The following is a 25195-nucleotide window of genomic DNA, read 5'->3' as shown; positions in this document are numbered from 1 at the left end:
CCAAATAAGAGGCACAAAACTCTGCTTCCAAGAAATCCCCGCCCCAAGTAATATATATTCCACTCCCCACTTGCCACCTGTCAATAAAAGATAGAAACCCAAGTCCCGTGGGACACAGCTCTCTCTCTTGTGCTCACGGGCTCTCTCACATCTTGGGAGGTGACAGTCACTTGAATAAACTTTCCCGCTTATGTTGCTCATCTGCTGTGTTGTGTGTCTGGCCTTGAATTATCTCTCCCGACATGACCAAGAACCTCTGGCGACCTCTCTGGGATGGGCTGGGTCAAGGCCCCAGGGCCTGGGGTTTTCCCAGTTCACCAGGCAACAGAGTCTGCGGCTGAATTTTGCTTTCTTCTGATATTAAGTCTCCACCCCACGGTGAATACGGGATGTCTGCTATGCCCACATCACTCAGTGCACATGCCACGTCTCTCCTAATGAATGGTCCTAAGTTACTCTGCCCTTTTCATCAATATGTGTGTGATCTCAACTCCCAGGATTACAAAAGTGTGTTCCCTCCCACTTTGGGGAGGTGGATCTGAGGCTTGTCCTTTTGTCTCCTCCTTTGGCTGCCTCTTGAACAAACTCCTTGCTGCCGACTTGATGTGTTGTTAGTGGTTGACTTTGCTTTGCATCGGGCAGATAGACTTGGGTTTGGTTACACTGGGAGATCATGGAAAGAAGACAAGAGTTATGGATGTTTTCTAGACCTCTGTGGGTTCTGGAGAGATCTGTGTTGACTTTGACAACCCTTGTAAAGGGTTTCCCAAAATAAGTAAAAAAGAAACAACAGCTTATTTTCATATCCCAGAGACTCTCAAGTAAGGCGGCTCATTCCCCACCAAGATTGCTTCTGCTTCTCATCTTTTTCCAAATGCTTTGTGTCTGTGTCTGCCCATGGTTCTCTGCCTGCCTTGGTCTTTGCCATTTTGACTCTGTAATGCACAGAATACTTGCCAGGGCCAACTCAGGCCAGGCCTGATCTCCTAGTCTTCTACTCTATACTCCATGACTGACAGCAGTGTTTCCTCATGGGGGCCCCGCTGCCATCTGGGGTGCACCAAGTCTTTTCTGGATGGATTCCCTTTTGCACCACAGGAAGTTCTGCCTGCAGCCTGCAGCCTGTAGCTGGGGTTGGCACTCTGAAACCACCTGGTGGACCACACTATCACCCTACAAGAGAAACGTTGGTATAGACTGACCAAGATGGCGTCAGTGTTCCCCTCAGTTTGACTCACCTTGAGACCTGTTTCTTCCTGACCCTGGTCTCCTGACTTCCCTCTTCTTAAAACATTTACTTAAGAAAACTCCTAATGGTGAATTCTTTCTCTTCCCCTTTGAGATGTAAATCTTTTCAAAAGTCTTTTTGCCAGTTTTACAACCCAGGAATGTCTTTCTAGTCTCTTTGAAATGTAAACATCAAGGGAGCTACTGCCTATATCTCTTAGTTCCTGGGGAAGGGTGGCCCCTCACTCCAAGTTGTAAAACTACCTCCTGCCAGGAAGAGAGGAGAAAGTTTACTTTTCCTTTGGGTAAAGTTGTTAGCAAACACAGATGGCCTCGCATCTCTTCTATCCTACTCTTAAAAACTCGCCATTGTGTATTTTACCACAATTAAAACACAACACATGAAAAACAACCCTCTTCCACTGTTTCAGCAGAGTTGAGCCCAGACTGAGTTGTGGCCTTTCTCCCCTCTGCAGTATCCTTGAGTGAAATCTTCCTTGCCTGTTTAATGTCACTGTGTAATTTTTGCTTTGACAAGATGAACCCTTGAGGGTTGGATCTCTGGAATAAGACTCTGAGGGATCAGACCCCAGCTCTGTCTCTTACCAGCTGCACGACGTTGGGCTGTTAACTAATCTTTAGCTTTAGTTTCTTCACTGTGAAAATAAAGCAGAAATTAGTAATAGCGTTTACTTTATAAGAGGTAAATAAAGCACAGGGAGCACTTGGCCTTGAAGTGTCTGTTGCCCAGGACATGTAGGCCAGCGTTTATGTTGTTGTTAGTGAGGCAGGCTTGCAGAAAACGGGAACAAGCAACATATTTTCTGGGTTTTAATTCCTGCTACCTGGATTGTCTATTTTTGATTCTAAACTTTTTGGATACCAAAAAGAGCCATTCTATTCATACACAGATTTTGGTACACTTCATGGCCGGAATTCCATTTTTCTCCCTTTCAGACAACAAATGTTGATTTTTCTCTTTGCTCTCTCAATGGCACTGAATTTCAGATGGCAGGGGAATGATCCATTCAGGATTCTGGAATCCAGACAGGTTGAGGAGCAGCTGACCAAACAAGCTATATCATCAAGTTTGGGGAAGTTGGGCCGTTTTATGGGGCTGCTGGCCCAGCATGGCTCAGAGAATGGTCATAGCACTCCGTCCTCATTTGTCAGGAGGACAACTCAGCCATGAACTCAAGGGGCAGCTCAGGAGGAGTTTCCTGACAAGCTGCTGGAGGAAGAGAAGGTTTGCTCCTGTCTCCAGGCAGCCTTCCTGCAGAACACAAAAGATCCTGAAGGAATGAACGTGGTTTCTCAGCTCCTTCTGGGCCACGTCTTACACAGAAGGGAAGGCCTTCTTTAGCCAGAGAGATTTCAGAAGAGGTCAGAGTCGAACGACTTGAGCCTGGACACTCGTCATTAGTTAGGATTCTCAAAGAGCCACTGAGGAGCTTGAATCTTCCTAAGCCTTCCAAAGCAGCCTCCAGCTCTCCCGAACTCTGCCCTCCTCCTTAAGCTACTGCTAAGCACAGTCACATGAGCTGGCCTGTGTCTGGCTTAAGGCAATCAACCCCTACACCAGCCACCCTGCCTTGAATAGCCTGCCTGGCTCTCCCTTATGGCTCACATTCTCCAGCTCCCTAATGGGGTGTCGGGCTGGCCACCAGCTGCAGGCCGAGGTCCCAGCAGATACCCTGCCCCCTCACAGCCCCAACACTGCTTCAGCCACCAGGGCTCCCAACACGTCTCTGTGCCAAAGCGCGCTCTGGCTCGGCCCAGCCCAGTACTGGTCATACCTAGATAATGACTTTGAGCATGCCTGCTATTCTCTACCTCCTAAGAAAAATATGGCCCTTGGCTGCCATGGAGGATGTAGGTCTGAACACCTGGTCTGGGTTGAGGCTATAGATCACCATGTGGTTTAAGTGTCTTTGCTGGGCCATCCCAGCAGCTCATCATATGCTCCTTGTTCCTGCTGGACCAACAACATGAGAAAGTTTCCTCCGTGTTTCGGACAAATACCAGCAGATGCTTCTTTCTTCCCACATCACTCTTCATGTTTAAATTGGTTTGTTACTTTTTGACTAAAGCAGAATCAGAGCCGCGATAATAATTCTTAAAGTAATGAGAGTTAGTGCCTAAAGACTTGTGTTAATCCTCTTTCCATGACAGCTTTTAATTACATTTTAGATGTGGAGTGAGGGGCACTGTGCTTCAGTTGCTTTGAGAAAGGAGACAGGAAGCTGGCCTTCCCTTAGAGCCCACTCTGTGTGCAAATCCAAGAATGAATTCCGGTCTGTGTTAGCCTTAGGTTGAGTCAAGCCCCTCTGCTCTAGAATGGGGAAGGAGCTGTTGGGCAACTTGGCCACATGTCTTGGCCGTGACACTGATGCCCATGTGATGTTTACACATGGACGCTTTCTGTCTTCTTGGTCGACTGAGAACATTCCTGGGTCACTGTGTGCTGCTGTATGGTCACTGAGGCAGGTAAGCAGAGTAGCTGCAGCCTGACTTTGAATGTCAGGGGGCGTGTATGCATGGGAACTTTCCTTCAGGGCATGTCGGTTAAACTGAACACACATCAGGTCAGTACTTTAGGAAAGAAGCAATGAGCCAGTTGGAAGCAGGTTCTGTAGGAGGGGGTGAGCGTTACACAGATATACGGAGATAGAAAGCTAAGGGAGTAAAGGTAAAAGTGAAGATACGAAATAACTCATATTTAATGAGTCTGACTTCATGCCAGGCACCCTCCAAAGAGTGCTTATTCTGGACTGTTTCAGTCCACCCTGAGACGTAGGGACTGTATCCCTCTTTATCATTTTAAAAATGTTTTTATTTATTTATTTTGAGAGAAAGAGAGAATGAGCAGGGGAGGGGAAGAGAGAGAAAGAGAGAAAGAGAATCCCAAACAGGCTTTACACCATCAGCACAGACCCCAATGTGGGGCTCGAACCGTGAGATCACGACCTGAGCCGAAAATTAAGAGTTGGGTATTTAACTGATGGAGCCACCCAGGCGCCCCTGTATCTCTTTTTAACACGGAAATACTGAGTAACCTGCCAGTGGTCCCTCAGCCTGTAAGTGGCAGAGGTGGGATTCAAAGCCCACGTTATCCACATGACACAGCACGAAGGATGACCTCTTGGCAACTGAAGCTGCTTTAACCCATCTCTAAACACATAATCACAAATGGTTGAAGCTGGAGGACATTCTGGAGACCAATGAATCCAACTCCTTTATTAGTCAGGGAAAAAGGAGACTCAAGAGGGAAAGTGGTGACATGCCGTCAGGACAGAGTTTCTAAATGAGAACTGACCCCAGGATAGCTCTCCGGGTTCCCGAATCCCTACTGAATAGGCTTGGGATAACGGGCTCCAGGATTTCACAGCTGTTGAATTGATGTTCTCTCTGGAAACTAGCTCCTCTCCCCACCTCCCCCGGAGAGGACGTCTATTGCAGAACAGTAATTTTCATACTGGCGCAAAATAGCTTGTGTCTGGGAGATGCGCATCATGCCTGCCTCTGAGATGACAGGAAATTAGAAACTAGGATGCGGACCTCCTCGTTTCCGTCGAGGGAAAAGCAACTGCTGACTCATCATGGCGGCCCACTGTTCTGAAGCTTCTTTTCCAGGTCACCAGTGGTTTTAACATTATTAAAGTCAAAGCATGTTTTTCTAGCCTTGTTTTATGCATGGCACCGGATGTTATTTGTCAATAAGAAACCCAGAGAATGGCATGAGACTGTCTCTTCCAGTGACACCCCTCTCGTGGTTTTTCCTTGCTTGTTCCCTCCATTTCCCTTCAGCCTTCTTCCCCAGGTGCTGTGTTTCTGGCTGTCTCTTAAACTGTTCTGTCGAATTCTGACCTCAGCCCTCTACTGTTCTCTCCTTATAAGCTGTTCTTTCAAGAAATCAAAATTCCTTCCAAGACCATAATAAATGTTCCCCTCTATCTCTTTCCATTTACAACTTTATTTTGTCTCCAAACTTTTCAGAGACAACTATAATCCATGGAAAGAAAGGAATAAAAAGGAAAGTTGGGACAAGGTCAGAAAAAGAAGAAACTCAGTCAGTGAAGGCCACCCATTATGAAGAAAACCAGGTAGAATTTAACCAGCATGCTTGGGATGGACAGGATTGAGGACAACAAAACTTGTCCCAGGTAATCTGGGCAAGACGTATGGATAAAGTGGACTTTGCTCATAATATTCAGCAGGAGTCAGTGGACCTGGTATTTAATTAATAAAAAATAATTTTAAAGTAATGTGCAATTTTGAGAACTATAACATGAGGGCAGGATTTGTAAGGGGTTAGCTTTTAATTGGGGTCAAGGAGTATTTTATTTTGAAATCTATGACTCTTTCATGGCCCCTGACGACATGGCTTGTTAACAAATCAGTCTTACTTCCAGAGCTAACGGACTAAGTTAACATGTCTGTAGTCCACCCACCTTGTACCAAAGGAGGTGACATCTAATTTTACCTTTCCTTTTGTGACTTTCCAATGTTCTTAAAGCATTTCAGCACAATTATGAAAGACACTGTGGGGCTCCGGCCCTTGTTAAAATTAGCTGACCCTCAGTGAGGCCCTAGCATAGGGTGACAGGTGGTGGGCCTATGGACAGCAACCAGGTCACGTCTGGTTTTGCTTGGTGATTGCCACAGTTGACTGACTTGATCAATTAACCCCAAGAAACTCGGGGGGGGGGTGTCTAAGGTGGCACATAGCCAGGAAGTCCTTCAAATTTGCTCTCTTGTCATTCAACAGAGGAAAAACAGCTAATTTCTTAAAACGTTAGTGTTCTGGAAAAGAAAACTTAATATTTAGTTGTGGAAACAGGTATTGATCTGAAAGAACATGAGCTTCAGCTGCAATATGTCAAAAGCAAAGACTACATTGTGAGGTTAGATCGACTTCTTGCAAAGGATGCTCAACTTTTGCTCTGTTTAAATTCCTGAGTGTTGATCTCTTTCTCATGTAAAGATATTTTGTATGGGGAAATTCCCGTCTGTCTCTGCCTAGAACCTCCAGGATGCGCAGATAAAGGAATGGATTTCTACTTATCATTTCGAGCAAACCTAAACTTAGGAAGCTCATTTCCTTCTCTTTCTCCCTCCCTCCATCCTTCCTCCCTCATAGTTACAAGCGTCCTAAATTATCAAAGAATTTTCGACAGTCCTAAAGCTGTAGACCTAACATTGCACAGATCAGAGACCTCAGAGATACCCCTCTGATTTTGTAGATGAGGACCTTGAATGCTGGAGAGTGGAGAGTGAGCCAGATTTAGGTCTCCTGATTCATCTTCCTGTTCCATTCTGTCTTGTTAGAGTCTACAAGAAGCCTAGACTCTTACTTTTGGGAAGATTTCTATCAAAGCATCCCATAGACAGCTTTATTTTTTCCATTGTGAAGGTTATTAAAACCAACAGGGGGAAGTCATGAAGGCCTTCCTATTACTCACCAACAAACAGCTGGCTGTAGAGTTCCAGGCGGGTGTGACCTTCGGTGGGTGCCTTGCGGACCTGCTGTGGCAGCCGATCCACCTGTAAGCTGGCTTGCTTCACATTCCTCTCCGCGGTGACCCGGTGCCACTGGTCATCATTGAGCGGGGAGGGCGACCTCACCACAATCTCCACTGGCCCGTTACCGACATCAAACGAAAAGGACACTTCTGTGGCAGCTGAAGGAGCAGAAAGCACGAAAGGCACATGAGTATTTTCCTCCCAGATACCAGATAGCAGTGATTTCTAGAGGAAAAACAAAGCCCGTCATCACTTGCTACAAAAACTCATGGCAAAATCATTTGAGGAAGGAGAGAGAAAACATCAATCCACTATTAATGAACCATATTTCCTCCAAGGGGAGGGAAATATACTTGGATTGGGCACCAGGAATACATTTATTTTCTTACTCCATCTTTAAAAGCTTGTGAAGAAGTTACCGTCGTCGACTCTTTCCAGATAAGCAAACCCAGACCTGGAGAAGATCAAGCATGAACTGAGTGTCTTATGTTTAGGGAGTAGTGGAGCCAGAACCTAGACCCGGGCTTGTCAGGTTCCAGAGCCCCCGATCTGTGGATTACTAAACACAATGCAACTCTTCAGTAGCTCCCAAGGCAGGGACTCCCTCCTGGAGAGCTTTATGAAACACCGATGTCCAGCCCTATCCCCAGGGATTCTGGCTCAGTTGGTGACATAGGCACTGGTATTTTTAAAAGTATGTCAGAAAATATTAATATATAGCTAGAGTTGAGAGCTACTGTTTTGGGAGAGCTTACACAACTGCATTTCATTAATGTAGTCATCACAATTCCTGTCGAAAACTAGGGGGGCAGGAGTCTTGAAGCAATAAAGGTGACCGGCGCCCTTTTTGGGTCACTGTGGCTGTCCAAAAGGTAGCTCAAGATTCTTGCAGAACAACTCCTTTCCTGAACCATTTGCCATACGCCTAGTCATTTCCAATCTGGAATGCTGGATCCTTCTCATAACGTACCCTCCAACACTGACCACAAGTCATTTCTTTTTTCATAGATCTGCTCAAGGTCCATAACAAATCACCTTTCAATAAGAGACAAATGGATCAGGGTGGTTTGCTTTGGCAACTTCGGTTGTGCGTAGTTTCTTTTTTTTAATTTTTTTTTAACGTTTTTTTATTTTATTTTTGAGACAGAGAGAGACAGAGCATGAACGGGGGAGGAGCAGAGAGAGAGGGAAACACAGAATCTGAAACAGGCTCCAGGCTCTGAGCTGTCAGCACAGAGCCTGACGCGGGGCTCGAACTCACAGACTGAGAGATCATGACCTGAGCTGAAGTCGGAAGCTTAACCGACCAAGCCACCCAGGCGCCCCGGTTGTGCGTAGTTTCTTACTTCACATTTTAGGTTTCAATTCCCTCAGTGACCACCTAACATTTCATAAAACATGCTTTTCAAATGTATATTTTTTTCTTGCGATTGGCAGGAAGGGAAGCTTAATGGAAAGGCCAAGGCGGCACACAGGTCCCCAGCTCCTTTGGCTTGGTGAGTTCTTTTCCACATCAAAGACGTGGCATTTCCCAACTTTGCTTATAAAGAGACTCAGCTCCTTTATCACTAAGGCTTCTGCCTAATCTCTAAGCAGTTTAATTAAATATCTGTCATTTTTTCCCGGGCTAATGGAAAATTCAGCTTCTTTGGACTGGTACCATTTTGAGATGGTGTCACAAGCAATCAAACTTCTAATTTAAAAACCATAGTGGTCCAGATTCTCTCAGGACCTCGACTGTTCCCTGCCTCTGGGTCAGGCCCCTCTGAAAGCAGCATTAACTTTATTAAGCCACAGGGATATTAGATGCAGAGCTCAATTTAATCAACCTAATTGTACCAAGGAATTTTGATCCTTTATGTTATTAGCAGGAGGACTTTAATTTTAACACCTGTGGTGAATCTACACGTACCTGGTAAAGTATCTCCTCTATATGAGGAGCTCATGCCTCCAAGGGTCACTGTGATTTGGTGGAAGCCAGTGACCTTCATGAAGGTATCTACGGAAATACCAACGCACATTGACAATCACACGACTCATGGACTGAATGATCTTTCCCTGTATTTCTGGCATAGTCGGGGGCGGGTGGGGAAGTAGCCTCAGTTTCTAAGATTGAATCTGTTCTGTTCTTGTAGTGCTATGGCTTAGCAGATGCATTTTTATTTTTTTAATTAATTTTTTTTAATGTTTGTTTTTGAGAGAGAGGGAGACAGAGTGTGAGAAAGGGTGGGGCAGAGAGAGAGAGGGAGACACAGAATCCGAAGCAGGCTCCAGGCTCTGAGCTGTCAGCAGAGCCTGATGTGGGGCTCAGACCCACAAACCGTGAGATCATGACCTGACCCAAAGTCGGATACTCAACCGACTGAGCCACCCAGGTGCCCCTAGCAGACGCATTTTTAAATGCAAGTTGTCAGAGAAGCAAGAATGCATGGGTTCCTGAGCTAAGTAGGAAAGATGGTTTCATTTTAAAGGCATCAACCGCCATGAGGGAAATAGAATTTAGGGATAATTTGAGTTTAACCCTAAGGTTTGACTTAGAAGGGTAAATGCTGCTCTAATTGCCTCTCCTCCTCTCCTCCTGCTACGATGAATTCTTGTCCAGGTCTTTAAATTCTCACCATTTGGAGAAACCCTGAGTATCAACAGCAAACTAGGAAATGTCTCTACTTTTTTCTCTACCTGTCACACTAGATCCCCTGTTTCTGCTTCCGCTGGATCATGGTCTTCTTTTTTTTTTAATTAAAGAACTTTTTTTTACTGTTTATTTATTTTTGAGAGAGAGAGAGAGAGAGAGAGAGAGAGAGAGAGAATGAGTGGGGCAGAGGCAGAGAGAGGGAAACACGGAATCTGAAGCAGGCTGCATGCTATCAGCATGGAGCCCGACGAGGGTCTTGAACTTACAAACTGAGATCATGATCTGAGCCGAAGTCGGACGCTTAACTGACTGAGCCACCCAGGCGTCCCTGGACCACGGTCTTCTTAACATCAGTGCTTCACTCTAGCAAAGAAAAAGGTCTCCAGGCTCCTGCTGCAAAGCTCAGTCCTCTCACCAGTTGGGTATACTAAGAGGTGCTCCATGTCAATGGCCTCTAGGAGCAGATTCCTCCTTAAGGAGCCTCTACTCAGGCTCTGATGTAGAAATATTCACAATTTGAGTACAGCCCACATCCCTTCTCTTGCTTCCTGAGCGAGGGGCTGTGGGCCCAGTGCGAGAGCAAAGGATCGGGCTCCTTTTCCTCAATCATTCAACGTCAGCTCCCCTGACTTGGCTGAGGGACGCCTTTGCGAATCTATCTCCTAGTCAAACAGCAAGTGTGTTTTAAAAGCTTCTAAAGTTCAGTTTGTGGCTGATTGCTCTTGCTCTTCTGGGTGAGAGGAGCTGACATTTTAAAAGAGATAATTACAGAGAGAGTCAGGGAGCGAATAAAAGGGAGGCGGCATAAAAGACACCAGAGCCAATGACACTGTCCTTATTTAATGTGGGTCTCCACTGGAGACCGCAGTGTTGCCCTGTTTCTGCCGGCAAAAAAAGAAATTTCTTACACGCCGGAAGTACTCTTACTTCCAGAAATAAGTATCTGAGAGTGGGATGTATCCAGCGTGGCTCACTGGAAAGACGACTGTAGCAAAAACTGATGGTTGTCTTTCTATCCGTGGCAAGAACTGGAAAGTGTCAGAGATTTCACCCAATTCATAAACTAACAGCTTAGTCTCCCGTAGTTTCCTGTGTGTTGGCAGCAGACAGAAGACTCCCGGGTCAGAGACAAAAGATGTTATTACTCACAGCACAGCAGGCAGTATGCACTTCAGCCCCCCTCCCCCCACCATTCTCTCTTGTCCCTCAAGTTTCATGGGGGCATGTGGAGCAGCCCACAGGGATGCTGTACATGCAGAGCTCATGTCATAGCCGAGGAACCTGAATTTAAGAAACTTCATTGTTTTAAAGGGGCTGCGAGCAAGCTAGCTCTTTTTTTTTTTTTTTTTTTTTTTTTGCCCTGAGGAGAGACATTAGCTTATCCTGGTCAGGAAACTTCTGCCTTCCGAGACCATTTGCCAGCCACACAGCCTTAGAAAGGTACCAACAAAGCCATTAATGGGGAGACCCATGGAGAAGTTTCCTCCAATAAACAGCCACAACCCCCTTTTCTAATTTTGTCCTGGAATCTCTCTACTCGCATAGAATCTTAAGCTTCAGCTATGGATGCCCCTCCGCCCAGACCCAGAATGTGTATCTGGATTTGTCTAAGTTACATACGGCAATTTCACCTTCCTTGCCAGGAACCTGCTTAGGATGGGACATATCATTCCCTCCTGGCTAATAAGATATGAAGAGATTCTTTAAGGCTCTTTTGGGCCACATTTCCTGGCTCATCAGAGACAGACAACCCTTTTATGCCCCTTAATCCTGGGTGGAGGTTGTGGTTCCTAATGTTGCTGGAACCATCTTGTAAATCAGAAATGCTGAGGAGAACAGGGAGAACAGTGGGATAAACCAGGGTCTTTGGTGATGTTGGTCAGCCCCTAAATTATTCCCAGAGTCGCTCAACACTTTTCACGCGAGACATCCACTATTGTTTAAGCCATTTTGATTCCAGTTGAAAGCTTGTTAACTGTTACAGGGAATGGTTTGGGAGTCAATAGATGCGACTTCTCGTCATAGCTTTACCTTTTTCACCTTTTGGGCCTCAGTTTCCTGGTGTCTGAAATGAGGATCACATCTATAGCTTTCCCAGAGTTTCTGTGTCCAAAATGTGTTTGAAAACACTGAACTCATCTCTAAGGTCCCTTCAAATGGCAACGTGCTATGATCTAATTTTCAAGGGATTCAAAGAGAACTAATGAAGGGAAATATAGCTAGTCTTAATGGTAATTTTAGATCTTGAATCCTTACAGGGAGAAAAGAGATTGCATGAAAAGAGAAAGGCACAAGGTGGCATGTTGGTGTATCAGAAATTACCTTTGAATCAATCTGGTTCCTGACTTCATTTGAGTGACTTAAAACCATAAATGGGACAGAACCATGCACAGCTCTTGGTCCAGCCTCTCACGGTCCAGCAGGTGGCATTCTTTACTCTCCTTGTAATTCAACACATGTTTTCTTAAACAAATCACCTCCAGGCTTACTGTACTGAGTCACAAATTTAACAACAGACCAGAATAGTGGACTTTTTGGCTCTCAGCTCTCCAAGCAGGTGAAGTAACATTGAGACATTAGGTCATTCAATATGGAACAGGTAAAGAGAAAAGACAGGGACAGGTACGCACAGTGAGTTTGCTGGGAAGACCCATGAATGCTGTTACGGTTTTGATGATGATTTGTTTCTTCCATCTTAAAATGAAGTTTAGGGACTGAGGATTATTCCGCACAAAATCTCATTTGACCCGTATAACAAAACTGATAATAGGTAGAGCAGATATTTTAGCCTCATTCTACAGTGGAGAATGTTTGGATATATTTTCTTCTTCTTCCTCTTTTAAATGTGTATTTATTTAGAAAGAGAGAAAGTGTGTGAGTGCACGGGGGAAGGGGAGAGGCAGAGAGAGAGAGGGAGAGACAGAATCTCAAGCAGGCTTTGTGCTGTAAGTGCAGAGCCCAACGTGGGGCTCAATCTCACGAACCTCAAGATCATGACCTGAGTTAATCGAATGAGCCACCCAAATGCTCCAATCTTCTCCTTCTCATTCTCCTCTTCCTGCCCCTTCTTTCTCTTCCTCTTCCTCTCATTTTTCTCTTTCCTCTTCTTCTTCTCCTCCTCTTTCTTCTTCTTCTTCTTCTTCTTCTTCTTCTTCTTCTTCTTCTTCTTTCTTCTTCTTCTTCTTCTTCTTCTTCTTCTTCTTCTTCTTCTTCTCCTTCTCCTTCTTCTCCTTCTTCTTCTTCTCCTCCTCCTCTTCCTCCTTCTCCTCCTCTTTCTCCTTCTTCTTCTTCTTCTTCCTTTTTATGAAGGCAGGGCTAAGTATACATCAGGAAACCAAAGAATTTACATAACATGAGAGGGTCATGAGTTGAGGCAGGAACACTGAACATAGAGTCACTGTGAGAATCAGAGAGATGAGGGAAAGAAGGAAGAAGTAAAGAGAATACCTGTGTTCTTATGTAAGGCCAAGTGTTCCATCTTACCCTGGAGGCTGCCCACTCCTTCTTACCTACTCAAGGACACCAGTCCAGCACGTCTCCCCTCTCTTCCATGGCACCAATAATTTGTTCTTTGCTGGATCACTCCACATGAACATGTTGACATGTCTCTACTCTCAGCAGCCACCACCACTACAGAATCTTTCTCTTGACCTTATTTCTTATTTCTTTGCTCTCTTTAATTGCCACATTCCTTGAAAGAGCTTCCTGTAGTCTCTGTATCTGCTTCTTCTCCTCTTAGCCCTTCTTTAACCCCATCACATGAGGCTTTCTCCTCCACTACATCTGTTTCTGCCCCAGGGCCTTAGCATTCATTGTGCCCTTTACCCAAATAACTCTGTGGCTTCTCTTTTACCCTTATGCTCACATGTTATCATATTAGAAATTCCTTCCCTAAACCTTTCATGTTAAATAGCGAACCCCTCTCTCAGCTGCCTTTTTTCCTTTATCCTGATTTTTTCCCCACTTATGTAGCACGTATTGTATCACCATCTGGCACAAAATATATGTGCTCCTGGCCTCACTGAAGCAGAGATATTTTCTGTTTTGTTCATTTTTGTTATATATATCCTCAGCACCTAGAACAATGCCTGCCACAGAGAAAGCACAAGTTGTGAATAAATGAATGAATGAATAGAAACACTCCTACCAAGGAGGCCAGATGATTATAATATAGATACTCTGAATCAAAGAAATCCAGGCAAACCATAGTTTAGGAGACAGGCATATACAAGGAATGTCATCTTCTGTTCCACAAGCATCTTTCCTAAGAGCATAAAGTAAGAATGTATGTTTTCTCAGACTGGGACAAGATACATTAGTTATACCAGTTATTTACAAATAGAAGAACAGTTGAGGATCAAAGGCTTATCCAGGATAAACCCAGCAGTGCAGTCAGAAGCATATTCTGAGGCTTCTGGCACAGAGATTCTCATTCGAAAGTTGTGATAGGGCCGTGGAGTCTGCATTTTGTTAACTCCAGGGTTCCTGATGCAACTAGTCCTGGAATCCTACTTTGCAAACCACTAGGATCCCCATGTTCCATTCTGGTAGTGAGGTCCTAAGAATTGGAGTTTATCTCCTTGCCCGCAAAGGAAATATGTTCAAAACTGTAGAGTGAAGAGTTTCAGTTTGCTTAAAGAGAGAAGTCCAGGCGTTGCCCTTGGACCTGGGAGGGCAATATCTAAACCCCTGGAATGTTGTGTCTTTGTTTGCCTGAGAGTCTGACAATGTGATCTAGGGTGGGAGCTGAGCACGCCAGATAGACCAACGATGTAGGGGAGGGTGGAGGCTTGGGTCACACAGTTCAAGCCTTGGGAGGGCTGGAAACAGAGGTAGGGTCATGTGGGCGGCCAACCGCTCCTACCTACCTGAGCCGGACTAAAGATCCTGAACACTGAGGCTCGTTTGGACAACTCCCTGAACACGCTGTGGGCGTCAGAGGTGTGTGTGAGGCTGCACAGGCTATGGATGGGCCTTCTAAGTTTGTGGTTGGGCTCCCTGCAAAACCCAAACAACCACTTCAGTTTGCAGGTATGTGACTGAACCCAATAATGTGAAGGCCGGAGGACTTTTGAGAATGGATTCGCCTTCACCTCCTAGAAAAGGAACTGAGTCTGTGAGATGCTAACACACAGTCAACACTAAGCATAGAGAGCTGGTTTTTCTAACTATACTATACTGCGTTTCATATTGTACAGGAAATAAAAAAAATTTTTTTGATGTTTATTATTTTGAGAGCGAGGAAGAGCAAGCATGCACATGTGTGGGGGGTAGGGAGGGGCAGAGAGAGACAGAGAACCCCAAGCAGGCTCCATGCTGGCAGCTCAGAGCCCAACATGGGGCTCAATCTCATGAACCGCGAGCCGAAATCAAGAGTCGGATGCTTAATTGGCTGAGCCACCCAGGCACCCCCCGCCCCCAATTTTTTATAATATAGTCTATTTTTTCTTTATAATAGTCTTAGCTTGTGAATATAGAAATTTTTAGAGCCAAATATGCATAGTCACACCCCAAAATTCAGTGTTAAACACATCTGCAAATGAACACTGGGAGGGAAAATTTATTTGAAGCCTTTTGGAAATTCTTCAAGGAAATGCCTGGAGCTTAAGAATCAATGTTATGAACTCTTTTTAAAACCTCTGGTTATCTTGATAACCTCTCGAGTATGAGAAATATTTCTCCTTATGTATTTTGGCCTCTAAGCCTTTTATGATGGTTAAAAAATAACTTCACAAACAAAGATATCCACAGAGAAAAGGGAGTTACCACTGGCCGTGCAAAAACAGAGAGCTGTCTTTAAAATGCAAAGCCTTTCTAATTTTAGTTTTCTCCACACATTTAACCTCCTTCTGAGAATAACTTCTTGAATATTAATGGACCTGTACAGTTTAAAAAGGAAAAAGCCAAAAATCTTTCCAAAATGACATGAGGTGCCAAGCAGGACCTGCCCTTAGTAAGGGACATGTAGACAGGTTTTAAATACCTTCATGTTTGGAACGAGTGGAGACTTGTGTGCTGGACAGAGAGCACTCGATTTGGAAGAATGAAGTCCCAGAGGGTGACTGTGTGGACAGAGTGTTTGTGATAAAAGGAAATGTAGAAACTGCTCTTGAGGAACATGGAATTGGATGCCTAAGGAGTCTTCAGAGATGGAGAGGAATGTGGATTTGAAGTGAGGACGGGACCTCGAAGAAGCTTTGCTCTTGACCACAGGCTCTGCTTACGTGGACACTGAAAATGAGGAAAAGCCAAAGACGTGATGCCTGGGGGAAAGGCCAAGGCTGTGGAAGAAGCCTGCCGGGGATGTATGGGAATGCACCTGTCAGAAGTGGACAGGCAAGGAGACCGCTGTTTTCTGGTTGCCACGGACTGAGTTCCAGCCCAGACTGGGGGTCTTGTCACGGGCGCTATTTCTCTCTCTCTGTTTTGCAGCCAATTGTTTTCAATCCAGAAACAATTGCCGCATGGCCATTTCAATGCCACGGGGACTTCGGACACTATCTCTCTAGTTAAAAGGAAAAAAAAAAAGGTGCCACAGGAAGATTTTACATTCTACGTGCTCCGGACATGGAACATAAAAAGGGATTTATTCTGTTTTCCGTGACAACACCAGATGCGCGTCAATTGCGTCCCATTTGCGGTATTGGGCAAAGAGTGGAGAAAAGGGAAACCATGGTCAACAGAGACTTTAAATGGGGATGCAGAAAAATAGAAAAGAATAGGAGGACTCTTTCCATATCGCGAGCTTTCTTAAAGTGTGAAGAACTTCCATAAAAGTTTCTTGTTCTTCGGAATCTCTGCAAGAGACTGGTTTCACAGACCCTCAATAAGGTAAGCAAGGAGAACGTATGGAACAGCTTAGGAACAGGTCACCCACCACGGGGACTGTTCTGCTGGGCACATCCTGTGTGGCCTTCCCAAGACAGGTCTTCCATTTTCCTCATTGGGCCCCCTCTGCTGCTTGCTGTGGCATGTGAGCGAGCCTTAAACGTACTTAAGGTATGTAGTTTGCTCTTGTGTGGGATGATGGCCTGAGAATTCATAATGGGAAGCCAGTAGATCAGAAGGTGAGAAAATCTATCTTTTAAAAGTTAAGCTAGAGGCACCTGGGTGGCTCAGTCAGTTCAGCGTCTGACTTTGGCTCAGGTCATGATCTCACAGTTCGTGAGTTCAGGCCCTGTATCGGGCTCTGTGCTGACAGCTCGGAACCTGGAGCCCACTTCGGATTCTGTGTCTCCCTCTCTCTCTGCCTCTCCCTCGCCCCTGCTCACACTCTGTCTGTCTGTCTCAAAAATAAATAAACACTAAAAAAAAAAAATTTTTAAAGTTAAGTCCAACAATAAAGGATCATTGATTAAATGAAGCACTTGGCAACTGAGACACTGTGCTTCCCAATCTTTTTATAACCCATGCTCCCATTTGTTGACAGAATAATCTAATTATCATCTCCAGGCACTGAAGTCCCCAGATACGGGAGGCTGATGGGGAATAAAACGAATCCCTGAAGGTCTCAGATAAACGCCCTACTCCAACAAGAATTGTTTTGGTGCATTATATTCTGTAGGTTGTAAAACAAAAATAATAGCTCTTTGGTTTTGTTTTGTTAATATAAAATAATGGTTTTCCAAACACACATGCTGTCTTAGAGATTCTGATATAGTCTCTGTTCACAGTTGAAAAAAAAAATCACTGTTGTGGAGTTAAAAAAACCCAACAAAGCTGACATGTAATGTGCTTCTGAAATCTCATTACACGAAACAAGTTGGTTACAAATAGTATGCACCATATGATCTTATTTTTGTAAAATATTATATATGAGCGCATAGAAAAATGTTTGGACATATGCACACCAACAGAATATTGTTAAGTATACCAGCTGATTTTTGGGGTTTATTTTTCCTGCTTCTCTGGATTTTTAAAAAAAAATTTTATTTTTTATTCATTTACAGAGAGAGAGAGAGAGAGAGAGAGAGAGAGAGAGAGAATGAATGAATGGGGGAAGGGCAGAGAGAGAGAGGAAGACACACAATCCAAAGCAGGCTCCAGGCTCTGAGCTGTCAGCACAGAGCCTGACACGGGGTTCGAACCTGCGAACCGCGAGATCATGACCTGAGCCGGTCAGATACTTAACTGACTGAGCCACCCGGGGACCCCTGGATTTTTAATTCAATCAACAATAAACCAACACTATTTGTATAATTTTTAGAAGTCACAATCTGATAATTTCCACTTCTTTTGCAAAGGTTGGTAACATTTTAAGTAACTCTATTCTATAATTTTAACAAGTGTTTAATCAGAGAGATTAACCAAAATGCAAAGAAGGGGATTTTATTTAAATACAGAAAATTAGAGGGAATTTAAAGCCAAAGCAGAACATTCCTCCTTAGTTCTTTACTGGTTTTAAGATACCTGAGAAGATCGAAAAAAAAAAAAAAAAAAAAAAGGCGGGGGAATGGTCAAACTCTACCATAAGCTAATTTTGAACAAGGTGTGAATTTTTTTCCCCCATTAAAAATGGCTAAAAATAAGGGCATGCTATTTTTCAAAGTAAAATCCTCACAGGTCTGAAGTGCCAGCATGTTCCGATGTTTAAACTAATGTATACAGGAATCGGAATGCAAGAAGGAGCATAATTCAGTGTTATAATTACACTTGACAGATATACACTGTTTCATTATTCATTGCCTCTGGTTGCACTTACCCAGAAAGACCCTGCAGAATCCTAAGTATCAACCACTCTTCAGGAGAAGCCATTTGGCATTCTTATCAGTTCTCATCACAGGCATCAAATTCAGAGATGCAGAAAACCAAATGTGATCATGTTAACACTATCTGCAAAGGCAAGTAAAATGAGTAATTTCCCAAGAGGCCTTGGGTCCAGCCAGCTTTCTTCTGTCAAACTCTTAACACAGATATGTGGGTGGGTCATGGCTGTAATGAAAAATGCCTTTTAACTGGTCCCTAGACTTTTGCTATATTTGTTTCAATTCCTCAAGTGCTCCATGATCTTTCTCCTCTACTTGCTTTTGCCTGTGCTGTTTACTCTCTGGAAAGATGCCTCTATCTCATTTATTTGCCTGTCATTGCTCAGGGCGGATCAAGGCACCTTCTGGAACCTACCCCGATGTCTTTAGGCAAGGTTAAAGCCTACTCCTTTCCATCGTCCTGGTACCTGTGGCAGAGGCTGCTGACTTTTCATGAAAAGTTTATTTCCTCCTGTCCACAGTCACCCCTGCGAAGCTGCCAGGCATCAGGAGCTGCCTTTTCCAGTCCCCAGAAATCTAGGTGGAGGTGGGTGACACCTTACCACCAACAGAATGAGAGCAGGTCTGCATGGCACCTGTCCACCCTCCCTTTCTCTGTCTTGCAGCTGGACCTTGAAACGCCCAGGCTCCAGGCGCCTCCAGGAGTCCAGGAGACTCCATGCAAAAGGAGTCTTGAACTCAAATCCCAGTGTGGAAGGGCTTCACGGACCAAAGCATGCATGGCAGACTGCTGGACACTCACTAAAACCTGGGCTTTAGTCACTACAGCAGCTTCACTTATTCCTGAGTGTGAACATTTCTTATCCCTAAATCTCTTATTTATGAGATTTTAAAAATTAACCAAAGGGTCTTCTCCATCCGACCACTGGAATTTTAAAGGGATGAATTATACCGTAATGGTCTTACTAGAGTTTCAACACCCATCTATCAGATGGTGGAATTCTGTAATTGCTACAACTATGATGTTCAATTTTTTTAAGTTTATTTATTTACTTTGAGAGAGACAGAGATAGTGTGAGCAGGGGAGGGGCGGGGGGGGGGGAGAGAGAGAGAGAGAGAGAGAGAGAGAGAGAGAGAGAGAGAGAGTGAGAAGCCCAAGCAGGCTCTTCACTGCCAGAGCAGAGCCCAACATGGGGCTCGAACTCATGAAACCGACAAACTCAGATCATGACCTGAGCTGAAATCGAGCGTCAGATGCTTAACCGACTGAGCCACCCAGGCGGCCCTGAACTATGACATTTTAGAGAAAAGAGAAGGGCTAGGACCACATGGGAGCCTAGACTGACTGGTATATGTGCCTGTGAATGTCTGAGCCACCTCCTTCACTAACCCCACCAAACTGAGTCCCAAGGAAAGGAGAGGCAGAACTGTGCCTTGCCTATCAGAAAGGCAAACAAACACTTGCCTTCTTGAGATGTTTGTCAAGGACAAGCTTGACGTTAAGAAATACGGAAAGAGATTTCCTTTGTCCTTCAACATTTCTGTTCTACATTGAATGGACTCTAGAACCCGGACCTCAAGCTGCCACACAAAGCCCTATTTTTCAGCCCCACTTAAAAAAACCAAACACACCACAAAAGTCTTTATGGTTAGCCATGGAATATGAGTGCCATTTATGATGCTGTGTCTATTGGAAAGTATATTACAAGGTTTTGAATAGCCAGCTCAGAAACTCCTATGACACAGTCCTCTGTAAGTTGGGAAGTACCTAAACTAAAACACAGGGCGGGGGGTGGGGGGGCGGGAAGTGAAACAAGAATATTATAGAGATAGAAATAAGTCTTCTTTTCCTAAAGGGTCCAAGAAGAATATATTTCAGCTACGACCCAAGGCCTATATTAGATTTCATGTAGTTCCTATCTTGAGTGCTATTAAAAGTTACCTTGTAATTTGAGCAAACTGCGTTTCTTCATCTGTGAAAAACTATTTTTGTAAGGTTTTTCAAGTTGACATCCAGCTGGGCAATGTTTGTTACCTGGTTTTAATTTAGGTGTTTGTCTGATGTCTTGCAAAATCCTAGCAATGTGATGCTTATAGTTAGTTGTCTTTGGCCCTTTGAGATATATGCCTGGTTTTGAGCTATTTCAAGTAATCTTTCCCAGTCACTCACTACATTTAAATGAATTCTGCTCCCTGATTTATTGTATCTCCTTTTTTTAACCAGCTTTGAATTAATTGGTCCCAAGCGTCATCCTTAGTTGAATCAATTCGCCAGTGTTAGTAACATGCACTGACATTGGCATCAACTTTTTCTTCTTGAAGCATTTGTTTCTATGAACATACAGAGCCTGTTAGAGCTCCCATTGGCTTCTAAAATGGCAGAAGTAAGGTCTCTAATCTTATAACTCTACACAGCTATTTCAACTTTTCTCACCAATATTTTTAGAAAAATGAAAGAATTCTATAATAGGTGTCTTCTGTATTTTAAATCAAGATGCAGTAAAAAAAAAAAGTTGTGTGGGCAGAGTTTCAACTGGGGGAAGACAATTCCAGAACAGGGAAAGACACAGTGCGTCATAAGAAAGTGTGGGTGGCATCCAGGGACTGTCAGTAGATGGGCAGGCTAAGGTGAAGCACTTAGGCACTGTTGGAAAGAGGCAAAGTTTGTATGTAAAGAAGACTGAAAAATTAGGTTAAAGCCTGAAATCATTGGCCAAGCTTAAGTACTTGAACTTTGCATTATAATGCATCGACAAACCGTCATGGTAAGAAAAGGAATGACAGGGCCGATCTGTAGATATCGGTCCTCACCAGGGAGGGCAGGTGTCAGGAGGGAGGGAATGAAGTGAGGGAGATAAAGTATGAGGCTGTTTGATTCAAGAATCCAAGGCATTTCAACCAAAGAAGACATCATGGGAGATAAAAGGAGAAGTCTGAGAAGACTTCATTATCTTTGCATTTTTGTTACATTCATGTTTTTGCGACTCGTTGGAATTGATGCTTTCTCTGGGACAATTCTGGCATGATAACATACCATCAGGAACATCAGAATAACATTTCACTATATTAAAAATAGAGGGTTCTATCAAGATAAACAGTCTATGTAGTGTGGGGACCTCAGTGAAACATTAAATATGACTTTGATCTTTCTAACCTGGATCATGAAGAAAATAGTGATGACATTAATTAAGATGGGAAGCACCAGAGAGCGCTTTTGGGTGAAGATGATGGATTTCGGTTTTGACATATTGAGCTTGAGGTACCTATGGGTGATTCTGATGGATCCTTAATTAGAATTTACAACTAAGGGTCCATGATTTTAGAAAATCTCCTAATTACATGTAGTAGAAGCATGTGTGTGGACTGGAATTTATTTGAAGCATATGTCATTTGTTCCAATACAATCCTCCTCCCGCCATCATGTCTAGGAGAATGGAGAATGATGGCATGGAAATTGAAGATGCTGCTTCCTTATAAGCTCACTTAGGGTGGGAGGTGGTAAGCCGCATGTGATGCTAATGGCCTCTGACCAGGTTTGTAGGATTGTTGATGCTGGAAGACACCTTAAGATGGTCCAGTGTGCCCTTCTTTTACAAGTGAACGTGACAAAGTCTGGGGAGGTCAAGCAACTAGTCTTGAGTCGGTCTGCCTAGGTCAGACCTAGATCATGGTCTCTATTCCTCTTGTTGAAAAACTGTTTTATTAATCTTTTTTGTCCTTTAATCATTTGGGATCATCTCATAGGGTTTTTTCTTTTTCCATTAAAGTATAGTTTACAGACAGCAAAATGTGAAAATATTAAGTGTTCAGTTGAAAAAAAAAAATATATATATATAACCACTCCTTGGATCAAGATAGAGAACATTTCCACCACCACAGAAGGCTCCTTTGAGCCCCCTTCCAGTTAATACTCCCAATCCCCAGGATATCTACTACCATGACTTCTATCTCTGTGGATTACTTTGGCCTGTTTTTGGATGTCATCTAAAAGAAATGAGTGTATGTTGTAATGTACATACAATGTAATGTCTGTGAGGGATTCCTGTCTCTTAATATTGACTTACTTTTTATTGCCCTAAAATGTCTTTAGCTTGACTATGTAGATAGGCTGGGGGCCAATACAGAGACTCTGAGCACACAGGGACCTGTAGTGAGGTCTTGGGGAGCCTGTGTTCTGGATTCCAGCTGATTTTCAGAGCAGAAGTTGAGTCTCAGAGGAGGGGCAAGCTATCTCTTTGAGTGTGGCTGCAAGTGTCCTGTCCTTGGGGGCTCTGTGCCAAGGTTCTGAGCCGGAGGCTAAGGAGATGCTACCAGAAAGATGGTTTTAACTTCAAAAGAAGAATCCCTCCCTGTACCAGGAAGTGTGAGCAGAGTGGGTTCACCATCTCTACTATGACCTTGAGGGAGAAGAAAGGAAATGCTGGGTGACAGAGGTTAAATAGTACCCAGACTGGCTGCTGCGTGAGTGGGCTGGTCAGGAGAGCTGGGTGGTCTTCTAAAAGAGCCTCTGGAATGTGGAGGAAGAAAGGCGGGACCACAATCTCTCTAGAGAGGAGATTCCATCTGGCCAGCTCTTCCTAGAAATGTCCAAGTCAAGAGACATGGCTGGACCAGTAACATCTAAGGTAACTTGGGTCAGTTTTCATATCAAGAGGACACCCTTTTCTAAAGTCTACTTTTATAACTCTAGGGTACCTCTGGCACATGTTCAAATAACTACCCCTTCTGGGAGATCAGCAAAGAAATCTGAGTAAACTTAATCTGACTTTGTTGTTCACCAATTATTTGTATGTCTTCTAATACCCAAAATTCAAGCAGCTAATACACTACATAGCTTTAATACAGCACAAATTTCGTCTTTAAATTGCATCTCTGAACTTTTTTCTTAGTCTATAACGAAAATTGAAAAACTAAATCAGAAGCTAGAGACATTTTTTAAATTAATAAAACTGCAATAATGTTGCTATTCGGGTTTTTAATTTTTTTTTTTTTTTTGAGGATGCAGTTTTCTTTCTTACGTATTTGAATCACCAAGTCAGAATCATTCTCCAGATCCCAAACCTGTCATACAAACTGAACTCACAGCTGGACTTGTAAAACAGCAGAATCACTAAAATTCTTCCTAAATCTACATTGACAGCCTACGTTGGCCTTAGAAAATTAAAAGAAAGTGAACACAAATTAATAAATTTTGTTTCATACTTGTTATTAATAAAGCTTTATATATATATAATTTTTATATATATTAATTATATTCATTTATTTATATTTTAAATATATTTATATAATTTATATTTTATATATTTTTATATATTTTATATATATTTATATTTTATTTTACATATATATGTATATATATATATATATATATATATATAATAAAAGAAAAGCACCATAAATAACATCCTAATGGTTCAACAGCCCAGCTAAGTGGAATTAGACATTTTTCATGTTTATATAAGTGAAGCTCTTTTAATATAAAAGGTTTTCCGAAAAATAAGTAGAAGATAAATTGCTGTTAGTTTACTTCTTCTGATTCATCAGTTTCTATATATTGCAGAATATTTGCTCTCTGCCTTTCTCGAACATATGTATTGCAGAAGGCTGCATCTTGGAAAATGAAAGTTTTTCCTTAATACCTTTTCCTAAGATTAGCAGGACATTAGGCTGCTGCCTCCACATTTTTGTGGAGCTATTCCTGCTAAATGCAAATATTTTCTCAAAGTCATCTGAAAAAGCTCAAACTTGGTCATCACGGAAGCTTGTGCTAAAGTATTACATCAGTTTCCTGTTGCTTTTCCTGAATGTTTCCTAGTCAGTGAACGTGTCTTTCAAAAATTTTCCACCGTGTCCTCTGAAATCTCTCTTAAAATGTTCAGCAAAAATAAAAGCTTAATTTGTAACTGTGAGAGGTGGTGGATGTTAACTAGGGCTCACTGTTTTGCAATATAAAAATACCGAATCGTTATGTTGTACACCTGCAGCTGATATAATGTTACATGTCAGTTATATATCAATTAAAAAAGAAAAACAAAGCCCTCCATGGTCACTGTGCATCATCAGACATTTCCAACGGTTCCTTCCTTTGAGTGGAGCCCACCTTCAGGGAACCTAATGTGCAAGCATCAGCACTGAAGCCACTTTTTCCTGGTGGGGCTGAGAGGGCACCCGGTTTTATTCTTCACTTCTTAGGGCTTCCATTCTATGGCACCAGCGTCTTTGTTCAGCCATGCATCCCCCCTGTGACACATGCTTACCCTCCCATGCTTCCTGCCGTCATCGTTTGAATCTGAGAACTGGAACATTTGCCTCACAGGCTCCGTGTCCCCTCCATCCGTTGCCCTCACCACCGGGGGCTTCATCCATGAGGTGGATGACCAGTGAGCCCTCTGGCCTCTCCGTTCCCTGACTTTCTCCACAGCCTTTTCATGCAACCGAGAATCGCACTTGCGTGGCCAGACTGTGCAACTCAGACCTTCTTATCACCTGACCTGCTTTCCCGTGAGATCTGGAATTCTGCTCTCACCAGCCATCGGATCTGCCTTCTATCTTCTGGTGTGTTCTTTGTCCTCAGTTTCCAACACCAGTCGTGGTGATCCCCTTTCCCACCTAGATTTTCCATGGTTCTCCATCTCACTCACTCGACAAATACCTATTTGACAATTCCTTTGGCATCCTGAGCCTGAAGTGTTCTCTCCCACTCCTTTGGAGGCTCAGTTAAAACGATATAATCTCGAAAGGACCTTTTCCTATTCTCCAGGTGGATGTAACTGTTGTTGCATTTGGGCAACCACAGTATATCGCTCGTACTTCTAACACTTCTTTCATCTTACCCAAAATATGGTTTTATATGCTGGTGAGTCTCTCCCACTAGATTGTGTGTGCCTCTAGGACGGGGTTGTGTCTTACGCTTCTTGAGTTCCTCTTTGGCACATGCACGGTAGGCACTCAATAAATATTGGCTGGAATACCCAGACCGCCATATCTTGAGAATTGGATCTGAGACTTGCCAAACCATGTCCCCTGCTTGTGTCACACTTCATACTTGTTAGTAGTGCCGCGTGCCCAGAGTTCCCACATACCCGTCACGTTCCACATCCCTACG

At 43.5% G+C, this 25195-nt stretch overlaps 1 protein-coding gene across 1 annotated transcript in view; it reads right to left on the bottom strand.

The window, feature by feature from the left end:
• The window catches only part of CNTNAP2 (contactin associated protein 2), a 1969961-nt gene that overhangs the window by 222969 nt on the left and 1721797 nt on the right, over positions 1-25195 (bottom strand). Inside the window, exon 17 of the mRNA XM_060633381.3 lies at positions 6690-6908. Within this exon, the coding sequence (XP_060489364.1) occupies positions 6690-6908 (219 nt within the window). The remainder of the gene's footprint in view (positions 1-6689; positions 6909-25195) is intronic.

The sequence above is a fragment of the Panthera onca genome, chromosome A2 (genome assembly GCF_046562875.1).
Source record: "Panthera onca isolate mPanOnc1 chromosome A2, mPanOnc1 haplotype 2, whole genome shotgun sequence".
Classification (NCBI taxonomy): domain Eukaryota; kingdom Metazoa; phylum Chordata; class Mammalia; order Carnivora; family Felidae; genus Panthera; species Panthera onca.
The sequence above is the reverse complement of the archived record's forward strand: the minus strand, read 5'-3'. Positions and strand labels throughout refer to the sequence as shown.